The sequence below is a fragment of the Leptinotarsa decemlineata genome, unplaced genomic scaffold, assembly GCF_025532065.1.
Source record: "Leptinotarsa decemlineata unplaced genomic scaffold, Ldec_3_MD MMD2_tig00026369_RagTag_RagTag, whole genome shotgun sequence".
Taxonomy (NCBI): domain Eukaryota; kingdom Metazoa; phylum Arthropoda; class Insecta; order Coleoptera; family Chrysomelidae; genus Leptinotarsa; species Leptinotarsa decemlineata.
In genome coordinates, this window is record NW_027412709.1 from 2,106,465 (window position 1) to 2,134,327 (window position 27,863).

At 34.0% G+C, this 27,863-nt stretch overlaps 1 protein-coding gene across 1 annotated transcript in view; it reads left to right on the forward strand.

The window, feature by feature from the left end:
* The first annotated feature begins 1,868 nt into the window (after window positions 1–1,868).
* eag (potassium voltage-gated channel protein ether a go-go) overlaps window positions 1,869–27,863 on the forward strand; it is a 179,056-nt gene continuing 153,061 nt past the window's right edge. Inside the window, exon 1 of the mRNA XM_074185196.1 lies at window positions 1,869–2,099. Coding sequence (XP_074041297.1) covers window positions 1,970–2,099 — 130 coding nt within the window. The 5' untranslated portion in view covers window positions 1,869–1,969. The remainder of the gene's footprint in view (window positions 2,100–27,863) is intronic.

The following is a 27,863-nucleotide window of genomic DNA, read 5'->3' on the forward strand; positions in this document are numbered from 1 at the left end:
GATCACTTTTGTCTAGTGTTCACATTATGAATACTTCCGTTTGCAGGAAATCTATTCTTGTTTTCAAAAACATAGATTGACACAGGTTAGGGTTAAGATTCAAAATTTTTGAAATATATCCCTACAAGAAAATGTACTAGGAACTCCTGCTACTATACGAATATTCCTTTTCTGTACAATAAAAACATCTGAAGCTAGTGTAGAGTTTCCCCATATACATATGCCAATTCGCAACCTTGACGCAACTTGCGCGTGATATAATGTTAATAGTTGTTGTTCTGTTCAAATGGTTCTGAGGTTTCTGAAAAGGTAACATATTGGATTCAATTTGTTCGTCACGAGGGTGCAATGTTTTTTCCAAGTCAGACATGCATCCATGGTTATCCCCAGAAATGCTGTATCATCTAAACTGTCGAGTGTTTGATCATTTATTTGAATTTGTACTTTTTCGCACTGTCTTTGACAATTGTGGAATCTCACCAACTGAGTTTTTTCAGCATTGAGGTACAATGAATTGTTTCCGCACCAATTCACAACTGACTTCAGAGTACTTTTACACTTCTCAAACAGAAGATGGTCCACATTACTGAACACCACCAAGGATATATAATCAGCGTACATTGTTATGAATGAATCTGTGATGAAGTTATCGGTTTCATTTGTATAAAGAAGGAATAATATCGGACCTAGCACATATCCTTGTGGTACACACATCGTGACGTCCAAGCGCTCAGAATCAAAGGTAGTAGTGGTAGACTCACTATAATATTTCAAGCTGTCTATTCTTCAGAAACGATAAAGTCCAGTCATAGGCAGATGTGTAGACCATGCCAAGAAGTAACTTTCAAACACAAACTGGAAGAAAGAGCCCTTTCGAAACAGCTATTTTTATATAAACTCTGAATGATACGATAAACACTTTTCTTCATTCCGTTTATATTCCAGACATTCGTAATGGAATCGAATCAAATATCATTTACAGGTTTCCTACACAATATAATTGAAGAAAGAAGTGAAATTTCACTTCATTGATTATATTGTGTAGGAATCCTGTGAATAATATCTGATTTGATCCCATTACGAATGTTTGAAAAACAAACGGAATAGATATAATTCAACGTTCATATAAAGGTATTTGTTTCGAAAGTATTTTTCTTTCGTGTATTTCAATGTATATATGGAAAAATTGTTTCGATAGGGTTATTTCTTCCAGTTTGCTTATGAAAGTTACTTTTTTGCATGATCTACACATCTCTGTATAGAATTAATTTTTGAATCTATTGAAAGCACTTTCCACACCAGCATAAAAATCACGGTCCGTAATTATTGTTCCGGTATTGAGAAAGTGTTTTCAATACATTCATTTTATGCCAGAGGTTCCAGTACGAACTATCAAGTTGATTTTTGAAATTAATTGCTTCCTTCCTTTTTTTTTTGGGAGTTCCCCACATTTTTTGTATCAAGATGGAGAAGTAGGAGGCCAAAAACTTTCTTTCCCAGAAATTTTTCCCCCCTGAAAATATTCCTTTTCAATTCAAATTAATAATGGTAATTTGAGAAAAATGCTAGTGAAGTTAAATTTTGAATAAATCCTCTTCCAGAAATGGGATAAATTTAGGTTTTGAAATAAACTTACCATCACCTGAGGGTGTTGTTCTAGAGTTTGTTTTTGTTTGAACTAGTAGGTATTATTCGTTAACTATATAAAAAATCACAAGTTATTCAGAAAATCAAACCAGTTCAGGAAAAAATACCACTCAAGCCACCCCTAAGAGTTGTTTCGCTTTTCATCAGTCGGCATTTGCAATATCACTATTAACGAAACCTATAAAATATTTTTACTGAGAAATGATTTTTATTTTCAGCTGACAGTAGTTTTCTGTTGGCCAACGCACAAATAGTAGACTACCCAATAGTCTATTGCAACGAATCGTTCTGCAAGATATCTGGATATAACCGAGCGGAAGTTATGCAGAAATCCTGTAGATGTGCCTTCATGTTTGGTGAATTGACGGATAAGGAGACAATCAGCAGGGTAGATCATGTTTTGGAGCACCAACTCTACGATCAGTTCGAAATACTTCTTTATAAAAAAAATAGTGAGTACTAGCTAAGTTTCCCATTCATTTCATTTCAATCATCTATTCATCATTTCAATTTGAAATTTATTCATAATTCAATCTTCATGAATTTTGACATAATTTACCAGCTCTGTGTCACATATTATAAACCTATATCTTCGACGAACCCGAGTTACACAACTCTTTTTCAGGTGGTGTAAATTGCTATGAGTAACAAAGGACTATTTCGTCATTTTTTGGTCATTTGTCTGAGTTTTGTTTTCTAATCTGTTAGTCTTGTTCACAAGTTGAAATTCGTGTTAAATCAACAGAGATAGAAATCCTAAAAATAGGAGCGATAGCTCACTGGACTCAAAATGACTCATAAAGGAATGTATCAGATGATTTTACAACACACGAAAAATTGCAGTTTTCAGTAACGAAGTAAAATGAGAAAAAAGGAAGCATTTCGTTTTTGTTACCTACTCAAAAGTTTTCAAAACTTAAAGAATCAAAATGATAGATTATGAAAGAGAGAGAGAAAATTCACAATAAAAAAATTTCAATCTTTGGAATGTTACCTTCATTAATTTAACGACGTAAAAAAAATGTTTGAATCTTCCAAAGACAGGAAGGAAGTAATCAATTTTTTTTTAAATAAGTAACTCTATATATGGATGTGTAGATCATGCAAAGAAGTAACTTTCAGACACAAACTGGAAGAAAAAGCCCCCCTGAAACAGCTACTTTCAAATAAACATTGAATGCCACGAAAGAAAAATTCTTTCGAAACAAATACTTTTATATGAACACTGAATTATACAGAAGACACTATCCTCTACTCAGTTTCTATTCCAAACATTTGTTATGAAATAAAATCAGATATCTGCCATCTTCCTTACAGTGTTCCATGTACGTGCAATTTTTTACCATTCATTTAGTGTAGAAATCCTGTGAAAGATATCTGATTAGTGAATAGTGGATAGTGTTCATTTAAAAGTATTTGTTTCGAAAGATCTCTTCTTACGTGTAATTCAATGTTTATATGAAAGTAGCTGTTTCAGAAAGGCTTTTTCTTCCAGTTTGTGTCTGAAAGTTACTTCCTTGCATAATCTACACATCCATGTATAGAGTTACTTATTTTAAATACATTACTTCCTTTCTTTGGAAGATTTCCACATTTTTTTATATCAAGATGGAGTAGTAGAAAACCAAAAACTTATTTTCCCAAAACTCAATCTTGATTTTGAACAAAGTTAAGCAGTGGGTAAACTAACAATTTTTTTTCGACCTCGGTTTTTACAGATAGACACATAAAAGTTCAAATAGTTGTCTGAAAATAGTTTTGCTTTTTGGAGCTCTTTTTATCGGAGTTCTTGAAACAGGTTTTTTCCGCATATTATGATTTTTCAATAGTTGTAAATTATTCAAGTATCCCAAAAATCACCTTGGAACATTTATTATTACAAATGTTATATTATTATCGTTTTTGCTACCAACAACAGCAGTTATTGTCGCTAGGTACGATTTTTTCAGGTCATTCGTCAATGAATTGTTCACAACAAACGTCTAGCACATGAAAATTATTTTCACCAATTTGTTGTCATGACAAAATTATGATTCAAAAAATCAATCCATGAAAATATGTAATTATTCATAACTAATTTTTTAGCACTTTCGAATAATAACTTTTTTAACGAATCACGAAATATGGAAAACTAAATATGGATAAAAAAACGAAATATCATATAAAACGGGTCACTATTAAATGAATATTAATTGAACACAATTCATACTATGAGCTATATAGACATGTATATAATTTGGCGGATATTTATCCACTGAACAGATTTTTTTTCGCAAAAATTTTTTTTGCCGAAAATCAAATAAAAAATACTGATTTTTTTGTTTACCACATTCGTTCATTTATTTATAAATGATTCATTAACGAAAGATGCAAAAAATATATCTAGCGTCATTGGATCAGCGTTAATAGATAGGTAGTATGACGTACTCCTGTTGTTTTTATTTTAGTAAGCAAATAGTAGTATTGTCCAGGTGAAAATGATAAACTCTTGACTTTGCGGAGGCAAGGGCGTGGTTTGACTTTTGATTTTTATAGGAATTGTATTAATATTTGGAAAAGGAATCTTCAAATTAACAGGTCTCATTGAACGTCATCCACAGTAATTCTGTGGATGGTGATCTACATCACTGTAGATCAACTCATTTGCACTCACATAGGAGGCACCCCAATACTTCTTACCGGTTTCAGCGATAGATATATTTATCAGTCTGATCAGTTTCAAAATATAGGGACTTGGAGCTCAACCTAAGGTTCAATGCAGTAAACCTCATAAATCCTGATCGTAATCCTATATCTAAGAACCTTCAAGAAACCAACGATTTTCGTCTTCTGTGATATGCGATCCAAGATTCCGGCAATACTTATTTGCAGTTTTCTAGGAGATCCGTCATTCTAGCCAGTTGTTCATCGACGCTCTTCACTTTTGGTTTCTATTTTTCACCCCTAACTTCAAATACAAGCTTGATTTTGATTCGACCACAAGCTCGAATTCGCCTCGAATTCGAGCTTGTGGTGTTTTTTTAATTCGCTTAATTTGCATGACAGAACTCTACAAAGTTGAAATATGTCTCGCTTGATGATTTTCAAAATTCTCAATACTACATCCTCGCAAACGTGGGTAAATATCCTTGTGTGTACCTCACTTCACGTTAATCACTGTGACCGAATAAAAGAAGTACAAAATGAACATTTGTATAGAATGAGTAGCTGTCACTAATTTGGCTACTATTGACGGAGTACTGCTGCAAACTGCTCAGAGAAAACTTATAGATCTATGAAAATAGAAAACAAAAATTTAAATAATTGGTATGTTACAATCTACAAATCGGAATTGATAAAAAGGTTTTCTTCGTGTTCAGATCCCTCCCAAACAGTATAAAATAAAAAGTGGAAAAATAAAATGTTGCAGTAGGTCCGATATGAATGGGCCTATTCGACCTATTTCTTGAATCTACTTGAATCCAAGGTTTGAAGGCCAGAGTGCTTGTCTTTCAATCCAATAATAACTTGATCGGCTGTCAGTCTGCAACTTACAGTAGACAGTACAAGGCCCAAAGGTTAGAACTGATGGAAGTTTCAGTTTACTCTTATACCTCATCTATGGTAACACAGCACTTTTTCTTTCTTCCCGAGATTTGTTCGATTGTTCCTGATGGCGATTTGCATATAGGAAATCTGAGATACAAAAACACTTAACACTTCAACTTCCTCCGGGATCCTCGAGTATGTCCTATTCCCAAAACGGGGAGTGCCTGAAACTGTTTTCGACCAATGATTTCTTATTTCTTTCTTGAGCCCATCTCCTCGTAACTCATCCTTCAGCGTCCTACTCTGAACAGCACTGGTTCCTGATCACAAAATTTCGACCCACTTTCTTGCGGTTCTCTCGCAAAAATGAGTTACATATCAAAAATCGACGAAGTCGATTTTTGGAATGTAATTCATTTCCTTCCATTCTAATCCGTGATGAAATAAAACCTTCCTAGAATATCTAATTTCATCACATTTTCGAATCAATTTTTCAACTTACTAACTTACTGCTGAAAAATTCACGACACTTTCTGTTGTTCCAACTACTTTTTCCAATGGTGGTATAAATGTCCTTTATAGTCACATTTTTCATCTATTATAACCTCTAATTAATTATTCGATGCTTCAAGATCGATTTCCCCATCTACCCATCTATCAATAAAACGTCCGTTCCGAAGTTTATGCAATCTTTCAGACGCGAATAATTTGTATACGATATTTTTGATCTTGCAGAAGAACGTTTTAATAATGAATATTCATACTTGAAACATACATGAAAACAAGCATATTGATATAGTTCACACAAAACATGTTTTTAAAGCGAAAATGAATTGCGTTTTGAGGCATTGCGACAACAAAAATCGGTATCGTTTCGCGAATGTGTATATATTTGAACGAAATCATAAAAGTAAATACCTTAAAAAATACAGGTTTCCAAGTTGAAATCAACTATCAATTTTTTGACAAAATGGTTGAGGCTTTCGCGGCCGAGATTTTCAGTGTCACTATTTTTCGGGTTCGAAGGCCGTGTATTTTTGGATTTTCTTCCTGACGTTTCACTAGCGCGAGTGGCTTTCTCAGACGTATATCCGATGAATCATGGGATATTAATCCAGGATGTATAAAACTCTGAAGGAGCCTTCGAACCTGAAAAATAGTGACAATATCAATTTATTGTTTTCCTTTTTTCTTCCTCACGATCTTCCGAAAAATGTTTGCAAATATTCTCAAAATAACCTAGTGATGAAAAGAAATTGATTGCATATTGTTCAGATTCTGCCAAAATAGCTATTTATGATAAAAGTAAAGTTATATTTTGTGAGTGAAAAAGTTTGCAAAACGAGCGTAGTGAGTTCAGCAATTTCACAAAATTAAACTCACTTTTAACACAAATATCATACAAAGTTTTTTGTATAACTGTCCTGTTTTCATAATAAAATAGATAAATTCAATATTTCTATAAAAATGCATTATGACATCTGACGCCGAATCACCTGGTTATCAACAAACAGTACTGTTTACAGCTCACGCGTTTCATTTAAAGTCACAATTAAAGTTTCTGTTCCTGTTCCTGTTCAATTAAAGTTCCTAGTGTTCAATGTCTTGCATAATGAAGAACAATAGTGAGGAGTTGTGTATTCTGGACGATATTGAACAGGCTACAAAAATAGCTTCAATTGAATTGATACCAAAAAAAATCGCCTAAGCAGTACGACATCGCATATTCTAATTTTCTCAGCTGGTGTAGACTCAAAAACGTCAAAGGAAATTTCAGCGAAACCGTCTTCTCAGTCTATCTAGAAGAGAAATCAAAAATATGGAAATTGTCAACTTTGTGGAGCAAGTTTTCAATGATAAAGTCGAGTGCGCTTGTTGAAAATGGTGTGAATACAAACAAATATTTCAATGTAATTGCATTTTTAAAGCGGAAAAATTGAAGTTATATGCCCAAAAATAAAAAAAAATTACGTTTGAACAAGTCTAGAGATTTATAAATGAGGAGCCAGATGAAAAATATTTAATGATGAAAGTTGCTACTATTTTCGGAATACATGGAGCTTGCCGGCGTGAAGAGATGTGCCATTTTGATAAAAGGCATTAAACTAAGGGATACATTATTGATTGTTCAAATTCCAAATATAAAAACAAAAATAGGTCGTTCTTTTTGCATTATTGGAAAAAACATTGACTATTTCGAAAACTACGTTGCATTACACCCTTCTGTTATCAATCATCAACGATTTTTTTTTTTGAAATACTCAAACTATAAATGCAGTGCCAACCCAGTTGGTATAAAAACGTTTGGGAAAATGCCCTCTACCATTATAATAATACGAATAATAATAATAATACATTTATTTTCCCAAAGATGATAAAACATATAGAAATAGTCACTTATAATCTAAAAATCTAAAGAATAAAAAATTCATCCAATGTATAAAAAGCATTGTCGAGTAAATATTTTCTCAAGCGAGTTTTAAAAATAGAAATATTGGCGAAACTAACTATTTTTTTAGTCAGTTTATTAAAAATCCTCAGCCTCAAATATTCATAAGATTTCGAAAATACAACATATTTACAGTAGGGGAAAGTGGAAATCAGCGCAATTCCTCGTATTATAACTATGGACTTGTTGGATTCTAGACTTATTTTTATTTGTGTATACGTATAGACACATTTCTAAAATTAAAATACTTGTAATTGTTGAAAGTTTTGATTCTTTAAAAATCGGTCTACGGGATGTTTTGCTTGGGGTACCGCAAATAATTTTCAAAATACGTTTTTGTGGAATGAATACGTCTGGTACTCGAGTGGACACACCCCAAAAACATATGCCATATCGTAATTGGGAGGCTACTTGTGCATGATATAATTGTTCACGTAACAAAATGTTCTTAAGATTTTGGAACATAAAAGATAATGAGTTCAATTTTGAGATCATTGCTGAGTTTCTGAACTTCCCGGAACCAAAGGAATATAGGTCTCTCTTTCAGAAGGTATTCTGCTTCTTTACAGAATCAGTAGCAAATATAATGAATATCAAGAAGCACGGAGGATGGAAGTCTACAACAGTAGCTGGGGGTTACATCGATCAATCTATTTCTTATAAAAAGGCTATTGCTGAAAAAATAATCCCAACAGGTAGCTTCAGCATTACAGCATCGTCCTCTTCACTTAATGCCCATGAAATGGTCAACTCAGATAGGTCAAATAAAATACAAGGCTCTCCAACATCACAATATATCAATATCAGCCGTTGTTCTAACTGTACTATTATTAGTACTGTACTGTACTGTATTAATGTTCATAAATAATAATGTAATTAATGTATATAATACATTCGTAACGGAATTCAATTGTATCTATATATATTGTTCATGATAGAACTTTCTTAAAAATGGATTAATCATGTTTTGTTTATTGCTATCCGATCGAAAAAAATCTTGTTAAAATTTTAACACTAATGTTAGAAATATTTTCGACACGCTACATCATCTTATAATACTCTTGACAACCATTAAAAATGTCACTTTTGATAACAGTTGTACACGAACAATTTTCTCTATTGTGCTATTTTCCCACTGTCGTTTAGCTTTGAAAACTTTTATGAGTAATAATCCAACCATTTCCATCACTTGAACGTTTCTTTGAATAATATTCGTGTATAATCGTATTCATTCGGAAACCTTTGATTCACTCCAAAATTCAAATTATCTCAAAGAGATATTTTTTCAGTATTACGAGACATTAAAAAAACATATAAAAAATCACACGGAATCAGAATTAGACTCTATAAACAAAAAATTACCACCGACTCGATAATACATAATAAGCAATGACAACTTCAGTCGAAAACTTTTCAATTTAGGTATAGGAACAACGTAGATTATTCGAAAGGAAATTAAAAAACCTTGGAATCACAATATATGGGTGGAGTATTCCTTTTGAAAAATCAAAGATAATAAGGCTTGAACATGATCAGAATTAACTTGTTATTTGTTAACACGCTGTGGAGAAATCGTTCGAATTGTTAGAAAAATACATTGGGAAAAGACTTCTGGATCAAATCACAGAAATTGATTTTTTATTTTTGATTCACTACGAGTAAATGGGGTTTTTCAGAAACACTGAATTTCCAGAAAAATTGCAAAATTTCGAAATCGGCTACATTCAACAATGGAAAACCTTGATGGAAGTCCTCTTGGAACTCATCGTAGAAGTTTGAAAAGTATAACTTTGATATAGGTATTGTTTTTTATTGACCTCTCAGTAATGTGAACCATTTCAAGAGACAATCTTTTCGTTTTGTTATACTCTACAGATATAATTTTGGCATTGTTATAGTTCATGATACTACCCACCGAAATCACATGCTTTGCTTAACCATAAGATATTTTATTCAGTCAGTAGTCACTTCTATGTGAGGTAATTCATGAAGAGAGATTACGAAAAGTATCACCAATGTAACCCAAATTACAAAATGTGCATAGAATAGTGCATATCAAATTGAATTTTTCTTTAATCTTGAGGGGAGTTTTAGTTTTGCAATACTTTTTAGAAATTTCGTCATTTGTAATATGCCGGACTTTAATGAATTGTCATTCAACGGAAAAGAATTATTGTTTCGAGAAAACATTTTATATAATCTACATATGAAATTTCATTATACAAATTTGTGTTATTTAAGTAGAAATTGGAATTTGGTAAATCGAATGAAATTTATTCCAAAGCTTTAGTGGATAACAATTAAATAACAAAATATTTCTTAGTGTTTGTGATGCACTGTTTGGAACCTTTGGTGTAGTAATGAATATTACTGGAGTTTTTTCCTAACACCAAATCGTTATTTTTAACACCTCGACACGTGTTTCGATCACCAAGTGATCATCTTCAAAGAGGACGATTAAACTTCCTCTTTGAAGTTTAATCGACACGTAACACGTGTCGAGATGTTAAAAATAACGATTTGGTGTTGGGGAAAAAACTCCAGTAATATTTATTTCTTAGTGATTTGAATCATTTGGATGAGATAATCTTGTAACTCTTTCTTTGAGAGCTGAAATTAAGTTCGTTTTCATTACTGGAGGATGATGAGAAATGTAACTGATAAATCTATTACTACATATAGATTTTCTATACCACATAATCTTGAAAACGTTACCTCTATATGTCAAGGAAAGGCAGGGATTCATCCAGCTATACCTCACACCTGATATATAGGTGAGGATTTGAGAGTTGAAGAACTTGAGAGTTTGATTTACAAGAAGACCTAAGAGTATGTCATCAACATATCGTTCAGTTAGGGGAATTCTACTCAGTAGGTCATCTGAAACAAAATTATAAAAACTTTGAGACAAACTTGAATTCATAGGAGTTCCAAAAATCTGTTTATAATATTAATTGTTGAATTCAATTGCACAATTTTCGACTGAAGTTCGACTCTTTCTTATAATACTGAAAATGAAGTTTATATTGAAGGATAACTTCATTTCAATCGGATTATTAACAATTTTCATTTGCCCGATCATATTGCGTCTTTAGTCACAGATCTTTCATTACAACCAATAGTTGAAAGCATCGAGTATCATTGGAGTGAAATGTTTATACTTGTTGAATCTACTCATGTCATCAATGACAGTATGTAATGACATTCATTAGCTCATTTCATTCAATTCTAGCTATCGGAATCATGTTCAAATGAAAAAGAGTATCTTCTTAAGAAAAAAAGGTTTTGACTTTCTACTTTTTAATTTTCATACAAAAAAATGTGGAAATCTTTCAGAAAAAGGAAGAAAGGCTTTATATGTTGAGATACTTCAATTTTGATTTCATAATTATTTTCATTCATATCTGAAAATTGATTTTTCATATATCCATACTCACAATTTGATTAATTTTTATTTATTAATAATTTTCAACAATTATTATACAAGAATATCCTCACAAATTTCTAGATATGTGATAGAATCGGTCGATATCTACTTGATGAAAATCCATAGCATTTTCAAGAAACACCTTATTGTGAGAATTTCACCAAACTGTTTTACAAGAACGCTTCATTGTAAAACTGTTCAGTGAAAATCTCACAATGAAGTGTTTCTTGAATGATTTCTAGATATATTATTCAACAGTCTTTGATAATTTGGATTGTATATATGAAACTACACTCCATTGTCCAATATTCAACAGTTTACTCAGCCTTACTCATGGGTCAATGAAATTTCAATTTTTCCAGTCGGTCAACGCTACCATAAATATTTCAGCTTATTGATCAGATGAATCTAGGCTATTTCCATTTATTTTTCATCAGTTTAAACACAGATATGAAATGAACATGAAAACTGGGACACAGTTTCTATACAATACATAGGGAAAACTGATTGAATATCTGTGTCAAGATTCTTCAATTTCGAGTTATGATTCGTAATTCATATTCGAACTCCTTGAAAAAATAATGAGGATGCATTCAGAGGATGTTGATGGTCAAATATTATTGCATGGAACCTATTGGTTTATTCAAGTCATTCCAAATTTATCTGGAATTGAAGATGAAAAAACTTGGAAATTTCAGATGGAATGATGAATTAAAGGCATTAGTTATTCGTGAAAACACTATTTTGAAACAAATTTCATCTGGCGATATCTAGAAATTTTTATATTATTCTCTAACTGAAAACTGTTTTGGGAACTCAATGAATTCATAAAATGGATTGACCGAATAACAATACTTGAATTCACAAATCTTTCAGAATGGTGAACTGTTTGTATTTGACATACCTGAATTCACTATTTGTTTGTTATTATTCTATTGACTTAAGTACAGTAAATTTTTATTGGTATTTTTTCCATATAATTAAAATGTTGAAGAATCTTCACCTCCTCACAATCTTCCTCGAAATAATATGCGTTGATTCATATTATACGTTCGTCTTACAGACGGAAAAATGAGAAAAGTGACTGAAGTGTGGGTGTCTAAATTCCGGAAGTTTCTGATTTTACCAGGTGATATTCTAGTAATGATGCTTTCACTTAAATTGATTTACTTCATCCAAGAAAAATCGTTTGGAACGCAATATGGGTTTGATCGAATTGTTCAATTTATTTTTCTTCCCTATTATTACTTGTTCATTCATCTTGCCTATTTCTTTTTCAATTTATCCTATTCTGATCGCTGAATGTCTATATTCGAGTCTAGACTTCCTTGATATCACTTCTAATCTTTATATGTAATCTTTTGTTTGCCGAACTAACAGTTTCATTAAACCATCTGGATCCTGCTTTCTCTTTATTTCTCTTTGTGGAAAAGGCTCCAGCAATTTTTTTTTCGTTCTTCTTTCGTCTTTTTTTCTTTTCTTCTCATTTCTTGTAGGTCTGTCTGGACTTATTTTCCATTTCTTTCTTGCTCCTTTGTTCGTATTTCCTCATACTCACTGTTTTTTGAGCATTTTTTTTCTTGTTTCTTTTTCTTATTTCCTTTGTTGCACTTTTGCTACCTTCATCTTTTGCGGGCTCGATTTACCATTCCCTCTTTTTCTTCTCTTTCTCGGTTTCTTCATTCCTCTTCTTTTGAACGCTAATGAGCTGTAAGTATTTTTAACTCATTCTCTGCTTGTAACTGATCCGTTTGTCCGAAACATTTCACTTCCTCAATTGATCTCAGAGATTTCACAAATTCGTTAATTTCTCCATTGTGAGTTCTTCATAGGTCGACGTTTCACGTTCATAGCTCCGGCTTTTCAATTTCTTGCGAATATCTTTAGAAAATTAATTTTCGTTTCATTCAACTAACCTTGTAAGACCTAGGAAGAAAATTGTAGAGTTTTACAATTGAAATATTTTGAAGTAGCTAGTTTTAAGAACTTTTTGTATTTATTAACGGATTAACGGAAAACAGGATTTTTTTTTCAAACAGATAGATATATTTCTTTTGGCATTTTTCATCATTTATCTGGAAAAGACAAGCCTTCCTACGAAGATGCCATCCTAGGGATTATCAGAAGGTTAAATCCTCAAATATCAAAGATAAAAGAGGGTCCCCGAGGCGGTCAGTTACAAAGCCAAACTTCAACATTTACTGTCGAACAAGACAGACAACGCTCTTTCGCCTTGACAAGGTCATGTGTGTCATGGGGACACTATTCCATTAGAGTCAATGAAATTTAATGAATAATATAATTTGAAAACCTCTGTCGGCTGCTACATAACCGTCAATTTCTCAGTTCAATATTCATATAATACCTATCATATTCATTATTCAATAATATCATATTTTATACCCAATATTTCACATTTTTTACTTTGATACTCACATAATATGCTTAATGTGCATTATATGCACAAAGTTAGATAATTATAATTATTCTTCAAAAATAATGCAAATTGTTTGGAACGTAAATAAATATAAAACGTTTTGCCCTCATTCAATTCAGTGACTGAATTTGTTTCTTCCAAATGCAGTAGAATGTTAGAACACAACCACTTGTTAGGACAAATTTTTACACTTATCTGCAACACCAATTATTATCTCCAACAGTGTCACATCTACTCCAGTAACGGCTTGCCTTCTGACAAAAAATGCACGTTACTGTATCCTTCTATTGAAGATTTATCAAAAAAGATTCGATCGTCTTCATTTGTTCATCATTATTTGACACCCATCATGTTTTATCTGAATGTATGAGTTGTAATTTTCGAACTGTGTTATTACATTTCAAGAGCCCAAACAGAATCGTGATCTAATCTGGCCAAAGCCTGATACAGCAACTGAAAATCGGTTAAATCTGGCATTTTTTAGGGCTGAGAACACCACATCATATTTTCTAAGAACGAAATCAATTTTCCTTTCAGATATACCTTGCAAAGGCTTGAAACCAAACATTTGTGGAAGATTACTATCCGGAAGATTACTAGACAACATCCGTTTATATTCATATTTTCAGCGCCTTTTATAATTCATTACAATCATCGCCAATGATATAAAGCCTCGCACACCGGGCCTCGAATTTCCACTGAATAATGAATTTCATCCAAATCTGTTGAAGGCTTTTCGTGAACCATACACTTTACGAGCGAATGAAAGATTTTCCACTGAAGTATTTCTCCTGAAATTTCCGATATTTCAATTTTCGGAAGCGGAACTGATCCATTATCTACTACAATATTGCTATCATATCGATTAGTTTGAGGAGGTAGTATTCGAACCGCTTTTGCAACCATTTGAATATGACAGAATTCGTTGAGGTTCTCTAGCAGTATAATGGGCTCATTCAGGCTAATTTAATTTTTCATTAAGAATTATATATTATAAAAGTAAATCATCCCCCAAGTATCCCACAAAATTTTCTGATTCATTTGTCAATTAACAAATGAGCAAGAGCAATTGAAAATGTGATATCGCCCGCGGTACATCTTGACGTTACACCAGGCAAACGAGCTTCGAGCGTTGGCTACCGGGCCTGTTGTTGGAGATTATGAATCGCTGCTATCGTCAATTCAATTTAAGTTTCTTCAAAGTAATGTATATATCAATTCTGGGTAACTGGCAGAAAAACTATTCCAGAAAAAGTAGAATCTGATGATGTATCAATAGAAGTCATGTCTGATGTACTCAAACTCTCACTGTCGTCGAGGGAACTGTATTTTCTATTTCTCTAGAACGACTTTTTTTTCGGTGGTATATAATATTTACGGTCTGTTTAGCTTTTGAGCTTCGAAAAACCTGTTTATTAATTTGAATTTCAACATCAAAAGTATTTTCCTGTGTAACTGCTTCATCAGATATGATTTGATTTTTAGCGATATCTTCGTTACAAGTATTCAACAAAATTTGTTTTTCCTTTTTTCGAACAAACGGTGGAGCTTTAGATGCATGGGCCGTCGGCCTATCAATCTGGCAATCAAATATATGCGGAATTACGCCTGGTTTCAATATAATTTTTCCCACTTCCATAGTTTTGATATATGTACATGTAATTTTAGTAGATGTTTACAGCTGATTCTCGGCCTCCCCCGACCACTATGACGTATTAATTGCCTATTTTTGTTGGTTTAGTGAAATCAAGGGGATGTGATTTTGAAGTGTCTGGTGCATGGACCATTCAGAATTTTTTCGAGATTTTGTGTGTGTGTGTGTGACGTAATGACGTAATTGCATTTGGTTGTTGGGGCATATTTCAAAGATCATCCAAGTAATGAATGTTCCATCGGTGTGAGTCCACCAAGCGGTGTGACGTCACAGCAGGCAAGGTACAGGGTTTATCATGTGCATGTCTGTATACAAACATACGTCTGCATACTTCAAATATCCTCCAAGTAATGAATGTTCCATCGGTGTGAGCCCACCAAGTTAGTGGTGTAACAGCTGCAACCGTTCAGCAGTAGGAGAGCGAGATGTGCACTCCACGGCGTATGGCTGAGTAATGCGTATTCATCGGTATGTCCTCACCTCTGTCTCGACATCTGTCCTGTACGCAACGCGCAACGCTGTCTGTTCGTATCGGCATCCGTTAATGTGTCCAACTTAGAGATTGAGTTGGTGCATGTAACTGAGAGGTGGGGATGGCTATGTCGTCTTGACGGATACGATCAGAGTGTATTTAAGAAGCGGACCAGTGTAGGTTGTACCAAACTTTCACTCAAAAGGGAAATTTTCAAAAATTTATCTAAATGGTACAATGCAGACGGCAGCTCTTCGTCGGTAGGCACTATGGGTTCGTTGGCACTATGGGTTCGAGCAAAATTTCAGTAATTTAAAGGTCAAAGGAAAATGAGAGGGGCGCCACTACAACTTTTTATAATATCTAGTCAAAGAGTACTTACTTGGAAAGTTGAGCAACCAAATAATGACTACTTAGATGGTATACCCAGAACTATTAGAGACTTGACCATAAGATGTTCGTAAGTTGATGAGTGTGAATCGACAAATGAATGAAACATAAACACATACTATTTTATTAAAATTTGGCTCTTCACTGGTTCAGGAACAGTTTTTCAAAAGAAATTAAAAATTATGTTTCTGTTAGTGGATACTCAAATTATACTCAATTATCAGGTGGATTGTGTGCCATTTTTAGCCACACAGTACTGTGGTGGTTTTACATATGGTTGAGATACATAGTTATACCTGAGTATCAAAATCAGATTTTACAAATTAAATAGTTCTTAATATTAATAAAACCTGTTCACTGGAGCCGTGGTAGGAGTCAACGGTGGAATTCTCCTGGATGAATTTTCAGCGGGGTCCAAAACTTCTACAATTCAAAAGGGTTTCATCAAAAATCATACGAAGCGTATCCCGATGATGGTTTGTCTTTCTTCCCAAAATAATCCGTTCCAAAAATGGTCCCTCAAAAAATTGTCTCTTCTTCAATTTACATTCCTCCGAAATAACGAAAAAACTATTTTTCCAAGAACGATCCTTCCATAAAAACGATCCTTCCATAAAAACTATTCTTCCAACAAAAAAAAAATCTGTCCTCTCTAAAAACTTTCTCTTGGCGAAGGTTGTTTTTTATTTACCAAAAGTCGTGGGGAGGCTATGGACTTGATCTCAACGGCGTAACCCTGTTCGGGAAGGGCATCAGGGTGATCGTCCGATGGAGTCTTGTGGGTCTAAATAAAACTTTGGAAGAAGGAAGCCAAAACCAGACAAATTCTGCCCTTCTTCCGTAACGACCGCTGCTCTCCACCATCAATCAACTCACCTCCTCACCGACTGAGTGACTCGGAGTGACTAACTTTCAGTCAGAGAATTCTTCCACTTCCCATCTCCCTACTCGTGAAGATGGTGCAAACTGCCATTGTTGACACGTTCCACGCCACTCACCCAGACTGAATGGGTAAAAATCCCAACGCGTTCAGCTACATTCGGTCAGAAACCGAGGTGTCTACACTGCCTCTTGGCATCGTTAGCCATCTAGGACCACGCCAACATGAAAACAAACGAACGAACTCGGGTCGCCCCGAAAGTTGGACATCTGATCTAAGAGAATTGTCCGAATTGATGGTAGGCAAGCAACTATACCACCATAAGTCTCTACAGAAAAACTTCTAAAATTAACAAAGTAAAGTAGCGAAAATTTAATTGCTACACAACCCCTCTCCCAACAAAATTTGAATCCTCCTGGATTCATAATTTTCCTCTACACTAAAAAATTCAACTCAAATAACAATCAAAAAAATTATTCCAAAAATTCAAAAAAATATATGGAAAATATTTGGAGCAGTAACTATGCGTACCAAACATCCTTCTAGGAGTCACTATCGGTAAGTCAAAATCGGAAAAAGGTCAAAATCGGAATCTAAGTCTATCGGTTAAGTCTATCCAAAATTTCCAAAAACCAAAAACTAACTAAAAATTTACACGGTATTATACAAATACCAAGGAGTACCCAAGAAATCAAAATTATGTTGTACTCAGACAACCTTCTCAAAAATTAGTGTTCTCAACACTCACTATCTGAAATGGAAACAGCATCCACCCGAAACGTCTGAATTAAATAAAAAAGCAGACCCTATATACACTCTAACATTTTTTTGAAAATGTACTGGTTTCAAAAACTCACTACCTGAAGCAGCAACCACTAACCGAAACGTCTGAAATAGACCAAAGAGTTAGACCCAAAAATATGTTGCATTCAAGCTTTCCCAAAGTATAGTGGTTTTTTAAAAACCCTTGTATGCGAACCATCTAACTGAAACGTTTGAATAAGACCAAAAAAGTTAGACTCAACAATATGTTGTATCCAAACAACATTCTCAAAATATAGTGACCTCAAAGACTCACTATCTGAAACATCTAAATTATCCAACTGAAACGTCGGAATTGGACCCAAAATAAGGTTTCAAATCTTTAATGTGCCAGTCACCTGCTGGAGCACCATCCTCAAATTCCAAAGAATAAACCAAACGTGAAACCTTTTTTCTAACAATACATAAGACGTATTTAGGAGCTAATTTAGCACTGAACTTGGCCGCAGCTTCTGATAGAACCTTATTGCGACGCCAAACTCTATCACCAACCTCAAATGAATAGTCTCTCTTTCTCAAATTGTAAGCTCGTGAATTTCTCTGATAGGCTTTATGTAGCTTATCTTCAACTTCAGCAAAAACGGTATCCAAACCAGAAGTTTTATCTACATAATCAGTCCTATCAGGCTGTAATTCAATATCTTTAGTGCTTGAAATAGTCCCATAATATTTTCCAGACAAAGGGATATTTCTGGCAAAAACTAAAAACGCGGGAGAATAATTATGTACTTCATGAACAGAGGTATTTATAGCAAACTGTATTTTTGATAATTCTTTATCCCAATCTTTATGTTCATCAATATAAGAACGTATGGCTTGTCCGATTGTCTTATTGTTTCGTTCCACAAAATTACACTGGGCAGCATACCTCGGTGTAAACCAAATTTTTACTTTATATGAATCAGCAAGTGTTTTGAATATTTTTCCGGCAAAATAAGTGGCATTGTCTGTTATAATCATTTGGGGGGTTCCGTACACCAAAAATACTTGATTTTCAATAAATTTCACTATACTAGGAGCTTTAGCATCACGAAGTGGACATAACAGAGTGTATTTCGAAAACCAGTCTGCAACTACAAGTAAATAAGTGAAGCCACGTGAAGACCTGAGAAAAGGTCCCATAAGATCAACTGCTAAAACTTGAAAAGGAAATTTGACTTGTTTTTCACAGCCCATCAGGCCCATTCGTGAAGTGTTTACTATTTTCTGTGATTGACAAATTTTACAAGAACGAACAAACTTCTTAACATCATATAACATTTTTGGCCAGTAGTAATTTTGCTGAATCCGAGAAAAAGTTTTATAAATTCCAAAATGAGAGCAAGTAGGTGGATCATGGGAATCACTAATAACCTCTGAACGTTGTGATTTTGGAACAAGTACTTTCCACTCCTTCTCATTAGATTCAAAAGGAATCTTGGACGGAATATATTCATACAAAAGATTTTCCATAACTTTCCATTGGGGAAATGAATTTGGATCACTCAAAACTTTCCTTCTGAGTGAAGCATACCACTCATCCAGTTTTTCAACTACTATATCTATTAAATTTACCTCTGGGACATTATCGGGTGCATCTTTAGGAGGGATGCGCGAAAGAAAATCTGGAACTACATTAGTCGAACCCTTTCGGTGTATCAACTCGAAAGTATGTTGCCGAAGTTTTACGGCCCATCTAGCAAGTCTACCACATGGATCTTTTAAGTTGTTCAGCCACAAAAGGCTGCTATGATCTGTAAAAACCTTAAAAACAGTTCCCTCAATATATGGACGAAATTTATCAATAAGAAAAATCAAACTCAGTAATTCTCTCTCTGTAACTATATAATTTCGTTCGGCACGAGACAAAGATCTAGACGCATAGGCAATCACTCTTTCTTGTCCATCTAACTCTTGTGTCAAGACACCTCCAATACCATAGTCACTTGCATCACAGGCTATAGTGAACGGTTTTTCAAAGTTGGGAGAAGTTAGTATAGGAGAAGAAACAAGTGCACTCTTAATTCTAATGAAAGCATCTTCAGCCTCGGCAGACCAGGTGATTGGTTGCCCTTTCTTTTTACCTTTTAGAAGTCCTGAAATAGGAGCCATTAAACTAGAAAAATTTTCTATAAACCTTCTGTACCAGGAACACATGCCAATAAATCTTTTGATTTCTGTGCTAGTAGTAGGACGTGGATAGTTAACCATTACTGCGACCTTATCTGGGTCTGTTTGTATCCCTCCTCTATCAATAACATACCCCAAGTATTTTAACGAAGTCTTAAAAAATTCACATTTCTTAGGATTTATGGTTAAATTGGCATCTTTAAGAATATTTTTTACCTCTGTAAGAAGAGACAGATGCTCAGAAAACATTTTAGACGTTATAATAATATCATCAAGATAAGTGAATATGTTAGGTTCATACTTAGCACCAAACAAAGCGTCACAAAATCTTTGCTGAGTCTGTGCACTATTAGATAATCCAAAAGGTGTAACAGTGAACTGAAAGGAACCTCGTCCTGGAACGGTAAATGAAGTTTTTTCCTTTGATGACTCATCAAGAGGAATTTGCCAAAATGCTTTCCTAAGATCAATGCTCGAAATGTACTTTGCATTTCTCAGTTGATTCAAAATTCTATCAATGCGTGGAAGTGGATAGCTGTCATGTTTCGTTATTTCATTCAGCTTTCTTCCATCAAAACAAAAACGGTACTCCCCTGAGGGTTTTTTAACTAAAAGTACGGGACTATTGTAAGGACTCCGAGAAGGTTCTACAACATTAAGCTTAATCATTTCGTCCAACTCCGTATTTAAAATTCTCAACATATATGGTGACATCAAATATTGTTTGACTCGAAAAGGTTTGGCATCCCCTGTATCAAGCATTAATTTTATTTTATCAGTTCGACCCAAACGAACTTCACTGCTTATTTCATTAAATGACTCAATTACTTGTTGAGCTTGAGACTTTTCATTTGGTGATATTTCTAAAAAATCAGACAAATCCAAATTCTGACTATCAACAAGATCACTAGAAACAACTTGTACCGAATTATTCGTAACCACACTATGAACTTTCCAGCTTTCATCATTAAAATCAATTTCTATCTTAAACTGACAACAGAAGTCACTACCAAAAATAAAGGAATGAGGAAGTGAAGGAACAACTACTGTAGGGACAATTTGTACAACATTGCCCACCCTGACAGGTAAATCTACTATCCCTTGGACTGACTGACTAGTACCATCAACTGTTGTTACATGTTTCAAGACAGAAATGTTGATGTTGAGATTATGTTTCTTCAGAAAATTTAAAGATTTCTGGCCACAAACTGAAACGTTGGCACCACTGTCCAATAAGCAGATAACATTTTGATCTAAAATTTTAACAGAAATATAAGGTCTATTATCATTAGGTTTTTGAATATAAAAAGGCGAAACATTATTAATGGATGATTTATAAAAATTCCTTACTGTAAGTTTCCAATCATTCCAACCGTCAATGTGAAATAATTTTGAATTTGAATATTTAGGATAATTATCTTTGGCTCTGTGTAACCTTTTCACTATCCCATCAGTAGCCCTACAATCTCTGAAAACATGATTTTTCATTCCTATAATTTCTTCTTGGTGGTTTACTTTACTATTCCTCCTAAACTTCATGTCATACTGAGAAGACTGAACATCTGAACAAGCAAGTTCAGGATCTATCAAACAGTGAGTAGCTCTGAAGTTTTGAGAACCTGAAGCTAAACTGAGTACATCAGCTTCCTCTAACTTTTTACATAAATTACTCAAAGTTTCTATACTATCTACATCACTGAGAGCAAGACGTTTTCTGTATTCAGCGTGAAGACCAAACTTGATAAATTTGATTTTAGTTGTTTCCGCTGCCCCTCGACTAAGTCTACGGAATAATGTTTCCATACAAGCAATAAAAAGAACAATCGGCTCAGTTCTACCTTGTTTCCTTGCCTTTATCTGTTCCCAAATCTCATCATCATAATCAGATACTAAAAAATCTTTCTTCAATTTACTTACTAAACTATCCCAATCATGGACTTGAGAATGAATCTGTCTAAACCAAAAAGTAGCTTTACTAGTGAATAAGTCACTAGCTGACTCGAAAAGATCACCCTTACTAACATGCCTGGCTTGTGCCACTTCTTCTACCCGTTCTATAAATGATATAAAATTTTTTGGCTCCCCATCAAATTGAATATTTAATTTATACACTGGAAAAAATTTGATTGTGCTTGGTATATTTCTACAAATATTTACTGCCTGTGAAGCATTTGCAACATTAGAAGCTAGTTGAAAAACTGTAGAATTAACGAGAAGTTCTTCTTCCTGGATATTTTCATTGAGTTCACCTTCTAACTGTAAAGCTGTAGCATAAGTTTCATTTTTAAAATTCAAAACTTCAGAATAATTTGCATCTTGAATGTTTAACTTAATTCTCTGAATTCTTAAGCAGACATGATTCAAACGAGAACTAGCTCTTTTATAAACTGAGTCAGTAGTGGGACCTTCAAAACCTTCAATAAGTAACTTGATTGAATCTAAAGTAGCTTGAATTTCTCTTTTCTCTATAATAAAGTCATAGTGAGGATCGAACAAAACATGTACATCAGCACCAGCTTGTCGTTCTTTAGCAAGAAGTCTACCAAGAATTTTCCTTTTATCATCTTGATTACGATCTGAAATTACTCCCCTAATTCTCAATTCATAATTTGTCTCATCCTGAAGCAAATGATTAACTCTGATTGTATCCATGACTCAAAATGAAAAGCTACACAGCAATCAAAACAACAACGATATACCTAAGCAACAACTCAACTATAAAATTCCAACAACGCGCAGAAAGTTCAATAGGTATAATAAGACATATCATCTATTTCTATCACCACCAAAATATTCTAAAAATTCTCAATTTACTCAAACACTCACTAGAAAATTCAATAACAAATGAAAATGTACCACCAAAAATTTTCTCCCAAGTTATGTCAATATTTCAATTCCAAAAACTCTAAAAAATGTTTATTTATTCATCGATTGTACACTCACAACTGTTAAATTACTGACAACCACTATAAAAAACAAGAAACTATGCAAAAGTTCGAACTCGGGCCCCACACGTTGCGGCGCCAATTAATATGTATCAAACTTTCACTCAAAAGGGAAATTTTCAAAAATTTATCTAAATGGTACAATGCAGACGGCAGCTCTTCGTCGGTAGGCACTATGGGTTCGTTGGCACTATGGGTTCGAGCAAAATTTCAGTAATTTAAAGGTCAAAGGAAAATGAGAGGGGCGCCACTACAACTTTTTATAATATCTAGTCAAAGAGTACTTACTTGGAAAGTTGAGCAACCAAATAATGACTACTTAGATGGTATACCCAGAACTATTAGAGACTTGACCATAAGATGTTCGTAAGTTGATGAGTGTGAATCGACAAATGAATGAAACATAAACACATACTATTTTATTAAAATTTGGCTCTTCACTGGTTCAGGAACAGTTTTTCAAAAGAAATTAAAAATTATGTTTCTGTTAGTGGATACTCAAATTATACTCAATTATCAGGTGGATTGTGTGCCATTTTTAGCCACACAGTACTGTGGTGGTTTTACATATGGTTGAGATACATAGTTATACCTGAGTATCAAAATCAGATTTTACAAATTAAATGGTTCTTAATATTAATAAAACCTGTTCACTGGAGCCGTGGTAGGAGTCAACGGTGGAATTCTCCTGGATGAATTTTCAGCGGGGTCCAAAACTTCTACAATTCAAAAGGGTTTCATCAAAAATCATACGAAGCGTATCCCGATGATGGTTTGTCTTTCTTCCCAAAATAATCCGTTCCAAAAATGGTTCCTCAAAAAATTGTCTCTTCTTCAATTTACATTCCTCCGAAATAACGAAAAAACTATTTTTCCAAGAACGATCCTTCCATAAAAACGATCCTTCCATAAAAACGATCCTTCCATAAAAACTATTCTTCCAACAAAAAAAATCTGTCCTCTCTAAAAACTTTCTCTTGGCGAAGGTTGTTTTTTATTTACCAAAAGTCGTGGGGAGGCTATGGACTTGATCTCAACGGCGTAACCCTGTTCGGGAAGGGCATCAGGGTGATCGTCCGATGGAGTCTTGTGGGTCTAAATAAAACTTTGGAAGAAGGAAGCCAAAACCAGACAAATTCTGCCCTTCTTCCGTAACGACCGCTGCTCTCCACCATCAATCAACTCACCTCCTCACCGACTGAGTGACTCGGAGTGACTAACTTCCAGTCAGAGAATTCTTCCACTTCCCATCTCCCTACTCGTGAAGATGGTGCAAACTGCCATTGTTGACACGTTCCACGCCACTCACCCAGACTGAATGGGTGAAAATCCCAACGCGTTCAGCTACATTCGGTCAGAAACCGAGGTGTCTACACTGCCTCTTGGCATCGTTAGCCATCTAGGACCACGCCAACACGAAAACAAACGAACGAACTCGGGTCGCCCCGAAAGCTGGACATCTGATCTAAGAGAATTGTCCGAATTGATGGTAGGCAAGCAACTATACCACCATAAGTCTTCACAGAAAAACTTCTGAAATTAACAAAGTAAAGTAGCGAAAATTTAATTGCTACAAGGTTATGTTAGTTTACATCAAGTGAGTTAGTGAGAACGTATCATAGAAAATGTATTCCTGTGATTGTGGTAAATCTTTCACTCGTAGTGATAATCTTCGTCGGCATCAGCTCCAGAGTTGCCAAGGAGGGCCTGCAGTGAAACGGGTGAGAGTGAATAATGCAACACCTATGTATACGTGTAATTGTTGTAATGTGACAATTCCTATGACCCAAGTGAATTCTCACCGAAGAACCATGAGTCATAAAAATAATGCATGTGTTCAATTGTCTGACGGTGTTCAAATTATAACGAATGCATTCAATTGCCGCATTGCTACATACAGGGTGGAGAGTTCGATTGTAGCCACTGACTACATATCATTTTTCAATGAGATTAGACAGAAGGTAGTTGAATTACTGGAATCGGCCATCAGGATCCATAAAAGCATCGAAGTGAATATGAAAGTTTTTGGGAATTATATTCTTCAGACTCAAGATATGAGGGACACGAAGTCATTTAATTCCCAAAATAAAATAATGGACCAATCTTCCGATTTGAATGACGTTTTTGATGAATTCCGCGATGTAATTGTGGCTCAAACGACTGAATTTCAGGAACGTGACTCAGGTATTTATTTTTTTAAAATTTCAATAAGATTGAATAGTAATATATTTTTTTTATAATTCAGGTTGGACTTGTGAAAAAATATTGTTTCTCGAGGTCAACATTAATAAATACAGTCCACTGGAAGGACGTTCATATGTGAAGCTGTCTGAATGTATTCAATGGAAGAAAGCTGTTGTGAATGTTCGTAATGAAGATCAATATTGTTTTGCTTGGGCTATAACATCAGCATTATATCCTGCAGATAGTCGAGTGTCCGAAATTACGTCATATCCACATTTTTCCACTGTTTTAGATGTCACAGGTATGGATTTTCCGGTTAAAGTTGATAATAAGAGTATTGAAAGATTCGAAGATAGGAATGATATTTCAATTAATGTTTACGGTTTAGAGAGTACATTTGAGAAGGGTAAAATGAAGTATGAAGTGATTGGTCCATTGCGATACTCACAGAGAAGACTCCGGAGACATGTCAATTTGTTGCTTATATTGTTGGATCAAAGATCTTTCAAGATTAGTTTCTAATCAACTATCAGCTCATAGACAGAAAAAATATTTTTGTGACGGATGTTTGATATATTTTTCTGATGAGAGATTGCTTTTACGTCATAATATGTATGATTGTAATCACATTAATTTAAAGATCAATAAATATGGTAGAATGGTTGCGGAAAATAAACTAATGTTTGAAAACTTTGAGAGACAAATGAGGGTGCCATTTGTAGTGTATGCTGATTTTGAATCAGTGCTTAAACCGATTCATGTGAATGAGCCAAATCCTGAAAGTTCATACACGATTAAAACATTCAAACATGCCCCATATTCATTTGCTTATTTGATAAAGTGTTCATATAATGATGATTTGTCAAAATTTGTTACATATAGGGGTATAGATGCAGCTCAGAAATTTGTGAGTAGCATTGAAGATGATTTGAATGAGATACATGAAAATCATCTCAGATACCCTAAACCAATGGATACACAAACTGTCGAAGAAAAAGAACAGTTTGCTGCTGCCAGAACTTGTGGTATATGTAATAAATCATTTATTGATGGTGAAGTCAAAGTTAGAGATCATTGTCATGTCACAGGAAAGAAAAGTTCACATGCCGCTCACTCGAAATGTAATTTAAATTTCAAAATACCAAACTTCATACCTATCATTTTTCATAATTTAAGTGGTTATGATTGTCATTTTTTCATAAAAGAATTGTATAGGAATAAAGGGAAAGTTGATGTTATCCCGCAAACTAAAGAGAAATATATATCTTTCACGAAGCATCTTTTTACACACAGCTATACCGATAAAGATGGTGTGGTTAGGAAGAATCATCTCAAAATGAGATTTATCGATAGTCATGAATTTATGACTAATTCGTTGGAGAAGTTGGGTGCAAACTTGACCTCCGATCAATGTTTGGAGATGCACAAACATTTCCCACAAATTGAGAAATTCAATTTGATGAGACAGAAAGGTGTATTTCCATATAGTTTTGTTGATGACATCGACAAATTGAATTATCCATTACTTCCGACAAAAAATCAGTTTCATGATACACTCAATTGTGAACATATATCGGAAACTGATTATGATAGGGCTAGAAATGTTTGGAATTTATTCAAGTGTCAGAATTTGGGGGAATACTCTGATTTGTATTTGAAGTCGGATGTATTGCTACTATGTGATATTTTTGAAAACTTCCGCACCACAAGTTTAGAGATATATAACTTAGATCCGGCACAATATCACACTGCACCTGGATTATCATGGGATGCCATGTTGAAGTTCACTAATGTTGAATTGGAATTACTAACTGACATTGATATGATTCACTTTTTTCAAAAAGGTATACGAGGTGGAATTAGTCAATGTAGCGAGAGGAAACATATAGCAAATAATAGATTTTTACCGAATTATAATCCCAATGAACCTTCCACATTCATTACATATTTAGATGCAACAAATCTATACGGTCACAGTATGTCACAACCTCTACCAACAAGTGAATTTACATGGTTGACACCAAATGAAATTCTTAATCTTGATGTGATGGATGTGAGTACTGATAGTCCGTATGGGTATGTGTTTGAAGTGGACATTCATTATCCTCAAGAGTTGCATGATAAACATTCTGATCTTTCATTTTTAGTCGAAAAAATAATACCACCTCGTACACAATCGAAAATTCCCAAATCAATTCCAAATTTGAATGATAAAAGAAAATATAATGTTCATTATAGGAATCTACAGCAAGCTGTCAAAAATGGATTGATTGTAATGAATACACATAGAGTATTGAAATTCAAACAATCATGCTGGATGAAACCCTATATAGATCTTAATACTGAAATGCGTAATAGGTCTAACAACAAATCTGTTAAAGATTTCTATAAACTAATGAATAATGCGGTATATGGAAAGACAATGGAGAATGTAGATAATCGAATTGATGTTAGACTCGTTACACATTGGGAAAATATAAAGAAAAGTATGGGTGCCAGCACTCTCATAGCCAAACCAAATTTCAAAAATTGTTCAATTTTCACTGATAATTTCGTTGCCATTCAATTGGGTAGAGTTAAGGTTCATTACGATAAACCATTATATTTGAGAATTTCCATATTAGAATTATCTAAAACAGTCATGTATGACTTTTTCTATGGATGCATCAAACAACACTTTGATGAAAATGTCTCTTTACTTTACACAGATACCGACTCGCTCATTCTTAAAGTAAACACAGAAAATTTTTATGAATTCATGAAAACTAACATAAGTAGATTTGATACATCCAATTATAGTATAGTTAACCAATTCAATATTCCAGTAACAAGTTCAGTCTTGGGTAACTTCAAAGATGAATTTCCAAATGATCCAATCATGAGTTTTTATGGTACAGGTGCTAAAGCATATTATGTGAA